The sequence below is a fragment of the Anoplolepis gracilipes genome, chromosome 2 (assembly GCF_047496725.1).
Source record: "Anoplolepis gracilipes chromosome 2, ASM4749672v1, whole genome shotgun sequence".
NCBI lineage: Eukaryota > Metazoa > Arthropoda > Insecta > Hymenoptera > Formicidae > Anoplolepis > Anoplolepis gracilipes.
In genome coordinates this window covers 15,757,932-15,773,878 of record NC_132971.1, presented here as the reverse complement: position 1 = coordinate 15,773,878, position 15,947 = coordinate 15,757,932, and the positions used below count along the sequence as shown (strand labels likewise).

At 29.4% G+C, this 15,947-nt stretch overlaps 3 protein-coding genes across 4 annotated transcripts in view; all 3 read right to left on the bottom strand.

The window, feature by feature from the left end:
- LOC140663085 (uncharacterized) overlaps positions 1-3,138 on the bottom strand; it is a 99,347-nt gene extending 96,209 nt beyond the window's left edge. Inside the window, exons 1-2 of one of the 2 annotated variants that reach the window (XM_072886967.1) lie at positions 3,010-3,138; positions 2,436-2,888 (exon numbers count right to left, since the gene is read on the bottom strand). The gene's annotated coding sequence lies outside the window, so the exon portion shown is untranslated. Of the gene's footprint in view, positions 1-2,435; positions 2,889-3,009 lie in introns of those variants that run through there. The other variant, XM_072886969.1, reaches the window with a different exon arrangement.
- A 1,480-nt stretch (positions 3,139-4,618) lies between these two features.
- On the bottom strand, positions 4,619-7,352 carry LOC140663088 (BTB/POZ domain-containing protein KCTD9). Its single transcript, XM_072886975.1, has 7 exons — positions 7,169-7,352; positions 6,809-6,930; positions 6,476-6,652; positions 5,990-6,150; positions 5,680-5,906; positions 5,263-5,592; positions 4,619-5,176 (listed from the first exon to the last, which is right to left on the bottom strand). The coding sequence occupies exons 1-7, from the start codon at positions 7,214-7,216 to the stop codon at positions 5,060-5,062; spliced, it is 1,182 nt and encodes a 393-aa protein (XP_072743076.1). The 5' UTR covers positions 7,217-7,352; the 3' UTR covers positions 4,619-5,059.
- A 4,313-nt stretch (positions 7,353-11,665) lies between these two features.
- LOC140676230 (endocuticle structural glycoprotein SgAbd-2) lies at positions 11,666-14,371 on the bottom strand. Its single transcript, XM_072911100.1, has 4 exons — positions 14,180-14,371; positions 13,346-13,506; positions 12,758-12,905; positions 11,666-12,151 (listed from the first exon to the last, which is right to left on the bottom strand). Exons 1-4 carry the CDS (start codon positions 14,354-14,356, stop codon positions 11,903-11,905), a joined length of 735 nt encoding a protein of 244 aa, XP_072767201.1. The 5' UTR covers positions 14,357-14,371; the 3' UTR covers positions 11,666-11,902.
- Positions 14,372-15,947: the final 1,576 nt, after the last annotated feature.

Here is a 15,947-nt window from a genome sequence, read left to right as displayed (position 1 = left end):
AATAATTAATAATATAGTACGATAATTTTGTTCATAGTATTCATACAAATTAAAAATAATAAAAACATATTAAATAATTATTTAGATAAGAATTTATTTAAATAATTATTTAATCAAAAAATTAATCAAAAATTTGTATTTAAATAAAAATGCATTCGTCCCTTACAAATAAATTATGCTTTGCTTTTTAATTATTTATTATTATTCAAATAAAATTTTGCTCATTTTCTCGGATTCTGAATATATTCATGCATATTTTCTAAAAAGTTTTAATAATATTCATAACTACATGAAAACTTTTAATACTCTTTTATAATAAACAAATTTGTTCTTAAATAATAAATTGCTCTTAAAAATCATACAATGTCTCACTTTTATATCTACAGATAACATTTTAATACTACTTACGATTAAAACATTTTAAATACAAGGAAATGTTCAATACTATATAAAAATTGTTTCAGAATAAATAAAACTTTTGAAAATATCTCACTCGAATGTTGATGTTGATACATGTGTACGTTTGCTCGTGACTATTTTAATCGATGTTTTTTATTTTTAAAAAAACTCTCTTTTTGGAGCTTACGAAACTTATTGTATTTGAAAATCTGACGAAAACTGATAAAGCAAACCTTGAAGAATAAAGTGAGACGCAATGTCAAATATAGTTTTTGGGTTCAAGGTCAACACGTTGTCTTCTTGCGATCATCGAACGCAGTTTAAATATACGTCGAAACGTTGACCTTTTTCTCCTTCTTTACGCTTATTGTTAGCTAATTCTGATAAATTTAACAACGCTGCTAGAGAATTCAATAGCTTGCATACGTATAAATGCGAACTGTTATAAGTCACTTCAATGGTTAAAAATTAAGATCAGTAAAGTAATAAAAAATCATATTACAAATTATAAATTAAATAAAATTATGCAAAGCTTAGACGTTTTCCTATTTTGGTAAGAAAATTTATATATTCAAACAAAAATCTTATTAATTAAATAAAATTAAAAATCAATAAAATTAAATACTAAATTAATATCAATATAAAATTTTATTTTTAAATATATTTCAGGATAGGAAATAGTTTTATAAATTATTTAATGGCAAGAAAAGTACATTGAAAGCAACACTCTTCTAGAAAAGTCGTAATTGATACAAATATATTGTTATTTTTATTTTATCATTTTCACTTTATATCTTTGGAAGAATATAAATAAATCACAATGAATAACACGGTTTCCAAAAAGCATATTAAAAACCGCATTATTTTTTTGGAGAGATAAAATAAACCGACCCAAAGCTAAGTATCCTTATAAACACTGTTCGCAGAAGCGTAATATGTAAAAAAAAAATAAAAAATAAATGTGTAAATCATACGTAAATTAGAAATGTACCGCGTAGTGACCTCTATTGCGTCGATATGTATATAGATAATAAATCAAGGTAATTAACGTTCTGCTTTATCGGCAGGACGAGTCCCGGGTCAATGACCGCGGTATTGAGAAGTGTCTGACCTATTTATCACAAATGTATATCCAGCTTACGCACACATGTGAATATGTGTGTGTACACGCTACGTACTCTTCCTCTTGTTATTTCAGTCAGCGGCAATCTTCGAGAATCTCAATGATAATTATGCTCTTTCGCGGAATTACTCTCGAAATCAATTACTCCCTCTCTGTCTAGATCTAGATTATCGATTTCTCTTTCTTTCTTTTCCTCTGCATTGCGACATTACACTCGTCGATCATCGCAAATCTTTGGGCTTATTACAGAAGACAAACATTTTCTCAATCGATACTCGAGTATTACCGCGCATCAACGATATTTATATACATATATATCTGCATACACACACTATATTTATATACATATATATCTACATACACACACTATATATATATATATATATATATATATATATATTTATCGGCGAATCAAATCAATTTGAATTTGTCAAAGACGCAGCGGTAAATGTGACAAAGATAATCAACAGAGATAATTCGATCGGTATGACAATGAATTGGGCAACTCGTTATCTGATCTTGAGCACATTCATAACAATTGTTCACAAGGCCTACCTCAATCTATCATAACCTCTTTATTCGGAACAAACAAACGAGATTATTAATGCATTAGGTCGTTAACACTGTATCCTCAAGAGATAAGGGCCGTCTCTCGAGGGCAATGTGCTTTAAAAGTCAATGCCCTTTGTAGGACCATATGACAGTACAGGGAACACCCTCGAGTGAGCCAGCTCCAACAACTCCATCCTCTCGACACACATCGCGTGACAATAACTTCAAGGTTATATCGCGAGCGCAATTATATGCTCGATATCGCGTGATTTGATAACCGCGAGGAAGGATGATGACAAATAAGAGAAAGAGACAGGAGCTGGCTCATTGCGTAAAATAGCAAAGAAACAATCTTACATACCTGAGACTGGAGAGACTGTCGAATAATAATTGTACGTTGTCGTGCGTATGATATCAAATGTATATAGATAGAAGGTCCCTGGGTCGGCCGCGGCGGGCGAATTCCTTTCGTCACAAAACACTGCACATGCTGTCACACGACGTGGCGCTCACTCATCGCGTTTACTGGTCGTCCCTGTTTATTGAATGACTTACGAACGTCGCTTTTTGTCACGATTCGTACAACAGACGTGTAACGCATGAAACAACGTACGTTTATCCAGCTCCAATCTCCTCGCGTTCGACAAAGCTGCGCAATGCCGCCATATTTCTTGTTGTCCTGATAATTTCTGCCGACTCGGCTGTACTCGGCCGTACTCGGCCGCGCTCGGTTCAAATGTGGCGGAGTTCATGTCATGATGTGAATGACAAAATTATAATTTACAGAGAAACTGTAGAGTCTTTCATGAAATCTCTAAGCAGAAAAAAAAGCGACCTTCATCATTATGATTGACAATAAACATTTAAGGTTTAGGTTGCGTTCCTTTCACGTATATATCTTCATTTAACTACGTTACGTGCTATAAAATGCTCACTTGTTGTTTTATGAAGGTTAATGTTCACACGATGGTAGAACTCATTGTTAGAATCTAGGAATATCACGGACACTGACGAAATACTATAAAGCCTTGTGTCCACGAGAACTCACAATCAGTCGTCTCGCGTTTGAAAAATAGACAGATTATTGAGAATCGCAATCACCAAAAGCTGCTTTCTGATTGGCCAAAAGATGCAAACGCAGACACAATCGCCAATCGTTAATGTGATTCAAGCATAAGATCATCAGTCTCGTCACGTTAGGTTGGTAATATAAACAACTTTAGAATTCATATTGAAAATAAAAATTCAACTTTAGAATTCATATTGAAAATAAAAATTCAATAAAAAGCTCAGAGAAAAAAATGTTTTAAAAATATGTTTTCAGTTTGAGACTAAAATGTATTTTTATACATTTTTTTATCGATGAATTTATTAAAAAGCATAATTTTAATAAAGAAATTTTTTATTACAAAGTTATAAATTAAATGTGTATATATATATATATATATATATATATATATATATATATACCCAATGTTAACTTATACATAAATCATTTAAATGCAATAGAAATAATTCTATAATATTAATATATGCAATATAAATAATTTGACACATAGTGCATGGAATATAATATATAAATTCATTACAAGCATGCAATATATACTTTAACATATACAAGACAATCGTTGAAGCTGAGATAAACCGACATTACACCAGAGTATAATTTTATCCGTTCTAATTTAGAAATGTTTATAAAAAGACTTCGTAAATATAAAGAAAAATTTATAATTGCAATTTGTATTACCGAGAAATTCTATCCTAAAAGTTTTGCATTTTAATTTTCTGCATTTATTTAAGTAAGAATAATATATCCTAATATATGAGAGACAGAAATTAAAATTATTAAATATTTAAAATTTCTATTATATATTTACATATTTCGCCATTAATGTAAGAAATCCTGGAAGAAAAATTTTTAAACTGCTTAGAAAATAAAATGTTTTTGATTATACATATCAATATTTATAATTTATAAAATTAACAACAAAAACTTAAAATTATTATTACACCTCTGTGATTATTATTTATAACCAAATACTTTTGATAAATAATAAATAAAATTTTGTATAATTATTTTAAATAATCTTATATTTATCTTAAGTAATTTTAATTTTTACTAAAAATATTTCAATTTCTCTCAACTTTCCTTATTTAAAATTTTGCATAAATTCCTTATTTGTTAAAACTATGTAAAAATGTTAAAACATTAATTTAAATAATGTATTAAACTAGATGTTACATATTAATCAAAGATAAAAAAAATTATATAATAAAAAATTTACATAAATATACTTTTATAATTCACAAATTACAAAAGTATGAAAAAATGCATATATATATATATATATATATATATATATATATATATTTGTGTTATATGTATATATATATATATATATATATATATATATATATATATATATATATATACATACATACATATAACACAAATATATTAGTCTAAAATATTTGTGTAGTGAAAAAACTAATATAAACTTATATATAATATAAATTACTTAAGAAACTACTAGATTGTACAGATTAATTCATGTCTCGATTGTTATACAATAATCTTATAAATAAAATAATATAAAGGTCAGTTTATCCAACGTCAATTAAACTCGGTTTAAAGTTTAAACTATATTTTCGTTTCTTTCAGATAAATTCTGAAAACAAAGATTAATTCTAACGAAAATTTAAACCAAAGTAAAAGTTAATCAGACGTTGAAGATACTGGTCCTAAGTATTATGTTAACTAATAACACTTATATAAAAAAAATAAATACTCTTATGTTTAATGATATACAAAAAATATTTTATATTGCAATATTATTAATTTAAATTACTATAAATATATTTTAAATATAAAAAAAATATTTTATATTACAATTTTACTCATTTAAGTTACTATAAATTATATTAAATATCACATTATTATGTATAAAATTCAATCTGCAATAATATGCAGTATAACATTCATTGTTATCGTATTGTTTGAGACATGTGCAGTGGTGTTAACATTAACTCAAAAGCAGTATCCTTCAAATTTGCACCACGCAGATTTGCATCTTGTAAGTCAGAACCAGACAAATCACAGCACTAAAAAATAACACAAGCATATTAACATAGCAGTAAAAAAACAATTATGCCATTAGAAATAAAGATTATACAATTTATTATTGTACCTCCAAATCAGCACCAGCTAAAACAGCAGACCTCAAGACACAATTTTTAAGAATAGCATTTTTTAATGTAGCTACTCGAAGGTTGACACCTGCCATGTTGCTGCCTTCAAGATTAGCACCTTTCAAATTTACACCTTCCATGTTTGCTGGTAGACCACCAGGATCTTCAAAATTACATGAATGCAGATTGGCTGCAGCTAAATTTGCACACGACATTTTGACACACACAAGTTGTGCGCCTTGCAAATTAGCATGAGATAAATCAGCACGCTCAAAACAACAGCCTGATAAATTAGCACCTGCCAGACTACAATGATGCATGATAGCATACTGTAATGCATAAATATAGACATGATTGTAAGATTGTTTCCATTGTATTGATTAATTTAACTTTTGCGATGCATAAAATAAATGTACCTTGAAGTTAATATTCCTAAGATCTAGTTTTGAAAGATCAGCTCTTACAAAATCAACTCCCTGAAATCTAAGTTCTGCATTAGTTGGCGTTGACATAATGGCTTTAAGTACATCTTTGCGAGTTAGAGATATAAGACCCTCTTTTTGCATTTCTTCCTTTTCTGCCATTGTAGTAAGTATTCGAATAGCACCTTCAATACCATAAAAAGAAGCTTCTGCCAATATTCCTGAAAAAAAACTTGTTTTATTTTGATCAATAAATATTTATATATTTATTGTATATATTTAAATTAAATTTAAAGATATATACCAGCTATATTAATATTTGAATCTAGTATTATTTCACCATGCCTCAAATAATTTAATAATGGCTCAAAATATGTAGGACTTCTGTCAATTAAATATGCTCCATGATGATCTTGTCTACTTGGTTGTATTGCATGTTCAGCATTTATAGTTTCTGTAAACATTCTACATAAATCATTACATTATTATTACATTATTTTTATACAACTATAAAACATTATTTTTATTCTTCATTTATCCAGTTTGGCAATCCAATATAATTTTAATTAAAGAATAAAATTAATGTTATATAATTAAAAGTTGTAAAAAAATAACTATGAAACTATATGTACATGTACAAATGTATAAAAAAAGAAAAAAAATTGCTATTGCAGTAATACAAAAAAACAGACACACATAAAAAAATATTTAATAATTTTAATAATTTTGTATGTTTGTGAAATAATTATATATAAATATAAGAAGTTTTAATTAGAAACAGATAAAGTACCTTGCTAACATACTAGTAGGCTCCTTCTTTGTCAAAGTATCTCTAGTTGTAGTAAAATATTTTCCTCCGATATTCAACGTAATCCAGTCTGAATTCCTATTGAATTGATTATGACTATATATCTTGTTTATCTGTATAAAATTTTCTCCACTTGAAACATATAGAATATCATCGTCTCTGTGAAAAAAAATTATATTTATTATTTAAAAATTTATGTCTGTATATATAAATATTAAGTATTTTAAAAAACGTCTACAGAACATAATATACATTTAAATTATAAGTATAAATGTATAAATCTTAATAAAAAAAAGAATAAAATAAGTATTTTACCTAATTAGCTTGATATCATCAATTTCTCCACCTTGTGACGTAAAAATTCTTTTTGCAGTTATTTTGAATTTTGCACTAGCTGCTGCTAATAATTCATCTAATGAATGAGTCACCACAAATACCTATTACAAATAAATTATATATAGTAAAAAATATAATACACAACTTCTATATTATTTTTAGTACAAACAACTATACCATTCTTATGTACAAAGTGAATTTGATTTGCCACAAGATAATCTTTTTAATGTAAGACAATCAAAAATATTAATTAAATACTCAGTTTGTAAAAAAATAGGGAGAAAAAAAAATAAAAAATAAAATTAATTTATTATAATAAAAATATATATATGGTATCACCTTGCCGTTAACATCGGTTCCATTAACGAAAATAATTACTCTTTTCATAATTATAGCGTAATAGATTATATTCAATTAATCTGTATAAATATCTCGATGATAATGTCAAGAAATAAAACTGTCAAAAAATAAGTCCAAATCTAAGAGCAAGTATTGAGATCGGTTTGTCCTCTCCTGTCTTCTCCTTTTGTCCTGCACATAACATTTATTTTATGATGCTATACTGGCACCATCTACCTAACACTATCTCGTCGGTATTGATTTTGACGATTGTAGTAACTAAAGGCATTGATATTATCGACCGGTTTCTGAATAATTTATTATTGTGGAAGATCTGCCTGATTGATTAGTTATTACGTTGGTAGCACTGCATAAAGTTTTAGCGATTTGAAATTTTCACGAGCCCACCAGTTTCTCATAGTTTTCTCGCGATTTCCCAAGCAATCTGTTTCACAAAGAAGGTGTTCTTCGACAAGACGCTGAAATAAAAGTAATGTGTGTACAACCAACGTATTGATCGATATTTCGAACGAAAAATACATACAAAACGAGACAGCACAATGAGCGTCAGGTAACGACAACATGTTCGTTTGCTGTCGATGAAGAATTGTCGTTAGCCTAAACCATCGAATCCTGTTGTTGAAGAATATTTATTGAAACAGAACAGAATCAATGGCACGATGAGAAATCGCGTTGAAGAAGATTGTTGAAACAATAGGATCGATGTAATCACGATGTAAGCTAAAAAACAGCCACTGCAATGCATGCATTTTGAACACTCTGCAATGGCGCGCGTTTCATGGAAAAGATATTAATTTGGATTTTGATTGTGACGTAAGTTTCTTTACGATATATATGTTCAATACTTGCTTGTAATTCGCATCTGAATAATCCTGAATAGCAGTGTCTTTTTCGTTCGTACTTCTTTTCTTGTAATAAGATAGTAAAGTCTTACATGTATTATATTGAAAAAAAAAAACCTTATAAATTTCTTTTTTCCATGAAACTTCTTTGCAAACAAATAATTGAGGATTAATCTTTTTACATTTAATATATCTATGCATTTAATAATTATTTCATTATAACATCTAATATACTTAATGTTACAGTTGTACATTATCGAAGGACAACTTATCTTGAAAAAAGGATCATGTAGAATCAATTGCAGAGTGAATCGTCATCTGGAAGCAGTCTAATAGTGATAATACATTCTTCAGAATAAATAGATTATTGGAGTAGAACTACAAAGTGCATTGTATTGGTGAGTTGTTTAACAATTATTGTATTTAATATAATTTCTGTTTTATACAATGAAAATGAAACAAAAAAAGAAACATATTAAAATAGAATTAAAATAAAAAATAGAAAATTTATGAATGTATATATCTGCAAAGGTATAAGATATGGATAAAATGAATTATTGTGTAAACACACAATACATATATCATAAATCTTTTTTGTTTAACAAAATGTTTTTTTATTTTATAGAAATTTGTAATGCATATTTTTGTATTTTTGTATCCAAATCTGATAATTGAATTTTGCAATCATATATATATACAGGGTGTCTACTCCTTGGAAAAACATGGATAACCTGGAATTCTCAGGAATTTCTTTTGTAAAAAGTTCTCTGGAAAAATCAGGGAAATCTCATAGAATTTTATTGGGATTCAGGAAAAATTCTCTTTTTGAGAATTCTGGTTTTATTTTTAATAGTTCTTCACAGATAAAAAATGCTTATGTGAAAATTATTTAGTTTTTTAGTATATCTACAAATTTAGCACTCGAAACTTAAAAGGTTTTTCCTTTGTATGAATATAAAATAATAAAAAACATATGTAATAAAATTTATTTTAGAGCAAGTTATTAAAAATCTTGAAAATATTCTCTTTATTTGGAATTTTGAATAAAATATCTGGAAAATCAAGGAATTTTTTTACAAGATTTGTGAGTAGACACCTTGATATAGGTATTTCTACATATAGTTTGATATAATATATATATATATATATATATATATATATATATATATATATATATATATATATGATTGAGCATCCTTAATAGTATACAATCTTATTGCTTTTTCTCTTTCATAAATATTTTAATATAGTTAAATTTTTCATATATGTATAATTGGACTGATTTTTTTTCATGTGCATTATGTAGATTTTATCTTACCATTAACTTACCAATTACTTTACTAGAAATATAAAATTATTTATTAAGAGTAATCACATTTATTTATTAATATTTATCAACAATCCGACATTAAAGATTATTGACATGAAATGAATTGCATACTTAGCCGTGTTCGATAAAGCCGGGGATATCTTCTCACTTTTTACTCTCTCCTCTTTCTCTTTTCATGATCGGTTGATCGAACCTTTCGAGGGAAGTGTAGGACCCAAGTTGTGCTGCATGTGCCGGGCGGTTGGTCCTTGACCGGAATGATGCGTATAAGAATGCAAAGTAACGAAAGAGAGGCTGAGATGTGCGTACACACTTTCACCTATACCCGACCCACCCTGTTCGTTCGCTATGATTCATATTTAACAATAAAATACGTTTACACTCTTTTAGCCATGATGCGCGATACTTTTTGCACATTGAAAGAAATTTCTTTTTCATCAATGCTTAAAAAATCAAATCAATATTTTTCAAATATTTAAAAAAAATAAAAAGTTAAATTTTTTATTGGAACAATATATGTAATATAAGAAAATATTTAATATTTTCTGAACTAATAATATATAATAAAGAGAACAAAGATAAATTAAGCTAGTGCTACTTCATAGACTTATTTTATATGATAAATCCATCTATCGTTTGTTCTTTGATCATACGTTATTTAAACACAACTTCTGCAGCGAATGCTGCATTCGTGCATTCGCTGCGGGCGTGGTGCGTGCGAACTTCACCTAACCGTGTACGCTCTCTCATTCTCTCGCGTTGCACATTGGAGAGGTCAGGGTATTCGTACTCTTATTATCATGTCTTTTTGATCGGTTTTGGCTTTCGATAGGATTTTTTTTTTTAATATAATGAATTAATTAGCGTGCGAATTTTTTTCGCGACAAGTAATTGATTACAACAAAATAACCTTTATTATTTACAAACTTTTTATTTTCTTTATAATATCCTCCGTTATACATTATTGCATACATAAATACAAAATAATATATATATATATATATATATATATATATATATATATATATATATATATATTTGTGAGTAGACACCTTACATATATATATATATATATATTTTTTTTTTTTTTTTTTTTTTATTATAACGCAAGATTATACTCTGCAAGAAGAATCTATGATTTTATTTAAAAATCGCGTATGACAAAAAAGCGCAAAGGCAAAGATCAGTAAATTTGAAAATATTTTGCTGCATATAAAAAGATTATCCTATTTCGAATACACTCACAAAATCGCGGTAAAGTTCATTATATAATTAAATATAATTAAAAACTACAGGTGAACAAAATCCATTCGTGAGTTATTAGCTTCTATTTTGCGAATTAGAATGATATGTGGAGAGTAAATTTGTATTATCTTTACGATCGTGAGAAAAGACGGTATGCGAAGTTCAACTTTGCATCGATTGTTGAAAAATCCGCAACAGAATCGGTTGAACCTTTCACGTTGTACAGTCTTCATTGATCATCGTCACTTTTTATATTTACACTTACAACTCGAAAACAATGCAAATTAAAAACTCGAATAGAAAATAATATAGTTTTATATCTAAAAATATTGAATGATAATTTAATGTTTCGTTTTATATATATGTATATATTCTCCTTAATTATGTTTATTAATTATGGATGATTATACTTTACAAGGAGAATATTAAATAACAGATTATGTGATAAATTATGAACGAGGCGGGGTAGAACGAATAATATTTTTTCTCATATAAAATCATGCAACATCATGACGTGTCTGTAAAACTGGCATTTTCTTGCCGTCGATATATGTTACTGTGTCAAGTCAAGCAGACAAAACGTGACTTTGAAATTGTCCCTTTAAACTCTTTCGACCTCATTTTAAGTCTAACAATAAAGCCCGCGACTTTGACGCCGAACAAAAATATTACGTAATATGTATGTCATATAATCTCAACATGGGTGGCGTTTGACATTAGCATTCTTTCTTTCACTAGAATAATAATCCCATTATTCTATTCCCTTCATTTTTCGTGGGAACGTGGTACGATCGAATGGACAGAACATATAATTTGCTGTAAAAATCTTTGCAGAAACATTCACGATACGTTACTCTCCCCATAAGGCATCTTTGAGTAATAATCGAACATGCAATTACTCGTGATATATAATAATTTCTCCGATTATTAAATATCATTTGTTATAACGTTACATTAAAACGAAAAATCTTAAGTATTACCGAACAACAATGAATACGCATTTTTCTCGATGTTGTGATAAACAGGAGGAAAGGCAAGAAACAGATATAAGAACAAATATAAACAATATATACTGATTTATTGCACAACGACAGTTACATTGCTGTAGGGATCGATACTGTTGTTATATTCACCATACTGTATCCTATGTACACGTATCACTTCGAATTAGAGATTGGGAAAAAGATGATTCAAAGCCAACAATATCCAGCCGAATCTCCGAGTCTAGTAGATTCGCTTGGCTATGTCGTGAGTGCGTCATGGGAGATTTTGCGGATCGAACGGTGTGTAGCGAAATTAGAATCTCCGGTAAGGATTGGCATTGTATACTGGTCCGCCAAATTTCTGCTGAAATGGTTGTCGATCGTACTTTTCATCATCGGGGCCGGGCGGATTTGCCGCGAGCGCTCTTCTGATGGCTTCCGGGATGGGAGGCGGTGTAGGAATGTGAGCACCCTGAGCGTGAAAGCCATTCTCGTCAGCTGTATATTCAATGGTGATGGGGGTACCGTCTGGTGCTGGGTATGAAAATCTTCCTTGGACCACCTATCGAGAAAGAGAGAGTGAGAGAAAGATATTAATATATATAAATAGAAAATATATAAATATAAATAATAGATTATAATTAAGGCTTTTTGATTTTTCTTTATGGTAGTTCAATTATAACAAGATTGATTAGTATTAAAAAAATTAAGGCAACAATGTTTTGTCCCAATTTTTTTTAAGAACAGGAGAAAATTAAATTCTCTCAAGTTTTTAAGAAACTGGATTTAATCAATGTATTCTTGAACTTTTTTAATTAAATAAAGTTAAAAATAAAAATAATTTTTACAAATATTTGTAAATATTAGGAGCAAAACTAATTCAGTAATAGAGAAAAAAGAGTGAAACTCGATTAAAATTAGCATAGAAGAGTGAAATTTGTATATTTACTATCCTATTAATAATATCAATTTCTATAAAATGTAATATATATTACATCTGTAATCACAGGAATTTAACGGAAGTTTCTAATGAAAGAATTAAGGTTTTTTTTTGTGACTTCTCGAATTTAAATTAAATTTCTTACACAGATAGATTGTATATATATGTATATACATTACATATAAATTGTATACTATACGAAATACAACAATGTAAAACTATTATTACCTCCGTTTGACCCTGAGGTCCGACCTGAGGATATCCGCTTTCAGAGACTGAAATTCCATTCTCGGTTTCATAGCTGTAAGTGTAAGATCCGTCCGGCGATGTATCCTTCTGTTGGCTGCGAATGCCTATAAACGGCTTTGCAGCAGATCTGAAAAAATAAAAATCGAAACCGTATAATTTCTCGCAAGCCTTGAATAAACGCTTTTCTATTATATAACGCGAAGGCTGTTTTAGTTTTATGTTTTTGCTTGTATTTATTTTAATGATAATTAGCTTAGAAAGGAATAATGATAGAAAATAGCTATATGAAAAAAATAATTTTACATATTTATAGCTGTTAAAAAAACATTTCTATATAAACATTGAACAAATTATTTCAAATTTATTTATTAATTCTTTTTACGACTAATGAAACATATAACTTTATATTTTAATTTGAAAATATTTTTATATTAATGAAATTTTTCTCTGAATATATTAATTTATATTATAATTTTACAATTGACACTTATGTGTAATGATATAATTTTCCAATTAATTCATTACAAAAGAATTAAGACTTTAGCGATTCAAACAGATATTTCGTACGTGTAATGCGGTTGCGGTTGCGGTTGCGGTTGATAGGGCCTCGGCGGTTGCGATTGCGGTTGATAAGGTCTCGGCGTTGCTCTATATGCATTTTGGCTGGGAAAGCCGCGGAAAGATCCGAATTGTCCAAAAACACAGCTGAAGATGGCAAAAGCCAAGATCTGCAAATATATATTTAATTGATGCTGAAGAAAATATTTAAAAATATATTTTTTTATATACATAATATATTAATTAATTTTTTATAAGTATACAAAATATATATATGTAGGGAGAGAGATCAATGTGTTGATAACTAGAAGCTGAAATATTGACGACAAATTTAATTTTAAGTTTTCAAATTATATGAAATGCACACGCATTTGCGATGTATTTATTATTTTACTAAATTTCGGGCAAACGATAAACGAAAACGATCTCTTTGGTAATCCCGTATGTTTAACCGGCAACAAGGCATCACATTCCCTATTTGACATCGGTCAAAATCCAAATTCCGTTATTTATTATGTGCTTATTACATGAAATATCACTGCCCCGTATTCTATAAGCCATCTAAGCGAATCTTTCATCGATTACGAAATACGTCGCTAACGAAGTGCAAACTAAAACTCGCGCGCGAATCGTAAGTTAGCGGAAAAATATTTAACATTTTTTAATTTTTTTATCGATATATATATATATATATATATATACTATTTATCACGTAATTTATACATTGTACATCCACCGATGAATTAAAAAAGAAGTAGAAAGAAACACGTGAAAAACAGACACGATAGGATTGGCAGGATATCCGGAAAATCGACTATGCTCTCGACGAAATAAATCACTCACTAGATACTGCATGATGAAGACGATTCGTGTCGGCGGTTCGTATACGACTGTCGATTTAACGATCGAATCTATGTGATCCCGTACTCGAACATCGTCGGCATTTATATGAAGACGCCCAAGAGGATCTCTTCCCTTCCCATTCTCTCGATTTCTGCGTGGAATCGCTCGCTCACTCATGCTGAGAGAGGAGCATTCTCCTCTATCGGAGATCCCTCATCGTCCTCGTAATATTCCCATCCCACCTGGCAACCCCAACATATGCATGCAGCATCATCTCCGCATCATCCCGACCGATGGTTGCTCCTTTCGTTCGTTTGCTGCATGAATTCAATTTGCCGGGCCGATTACTTGTTGGTACACGTATATATGTGTATACGAATGTGTATGCCCACGTCGGCTACTGTTTCAGCTTAATAGAGTCATTCGTTAACGTACTGAGCCTCGTTGCTGCGAGAAATGATGATGTGGGTGTCATTGTACGTAACGTGATAATATCGGTTGATAAGTATGTGATTTTGTACTTCGCGCTCTAAATAGCTTTGATGAAGAGATAATTTCTCATATATTTTTTATTTTACTCAATAGTGTAGTTGCAACTGATTAATTAAAACACTCGTCTGCCAATTTTTCTTAACAAAAATATCACGATGTGATTAATTTTAGCAAAAAATGTGGGAGAAAGAGAGAGATAAAAATAATTATTAAATAAACTAAACTCAATGTCAGTTATATCACATGCAACGATTATAAATAATACGCGGAACATTCTCATTTGTAAATGTAAAAGGAACATGGGCAGGACTAATGTTTTCTCCCGATACTATCGGCGACTCCCAATAAATTTAAATGTTATGCCGCTCATGACAGTCGGTACCGTGCACATTTGCATTGAAGAAATGCGGGACACGGATAATCTGTGTATGTAAATCCTACGCGGCCGCGAACAACGTTGGCCAACAACGGATGCGACAAGCGATTCGAGATCGAACGGGCACGGCGTATAATCGACAGCGATGATTTCATTTTTCTTACATTTGTCACATTGCTTTCGTTCCTCGCGGAGATTCTGAATATATAATCATAACTCGCATTGTCCTCCGATTACTTTCAAGACAATCACAATAAACGCATCCACCTGCCGATCTACGGGCTCACAGTTCCCCCATCGGTGTCTTCATCTCTTGCGTGTGTAACGCAACTGCAAAACGGACAAATCAGAAACAATGCACTATAAGATACCCATTCTGATACATCTGATTTCGTCACGTATATTGGGAGTGTTACATAATAGCTGTTATATACCGATGTACTTCGCGAGAATATGAAGTGAATATGAAAACCTTGTTCAAATTCTTTCTCTCAGCCTTGAGAATTTATTTCTTTTTTTTTTTTTTTGTATATTATATTATAAATAATTATAAATTTTTCAATAGAAAAAAAGTAATCATTTGTATCAGTGTGCATCGTTATAAATATTGCAAAATAATAGTTTTGTAAATAGTACAATGAAAATTATAAAGTAGTTCTATGTCTGACGAAGATTTCTTACATCTAGAAAACCTATTAATTGAAATTATTAAATAACAGGCATCCGTGATTATTTAAAAGAAATATTTGTCTCAATTATATCGATAAATTATATACACATATAGCAATCTTTTCATTTTCCATTTTGCTTCTTTCTCTCCGATCGAAATTCTCTTCTACTATCGGAGTCTCTCATTTTTCCTACAATACAAGGACACTTAACTTGACTTACGTCAAAGTC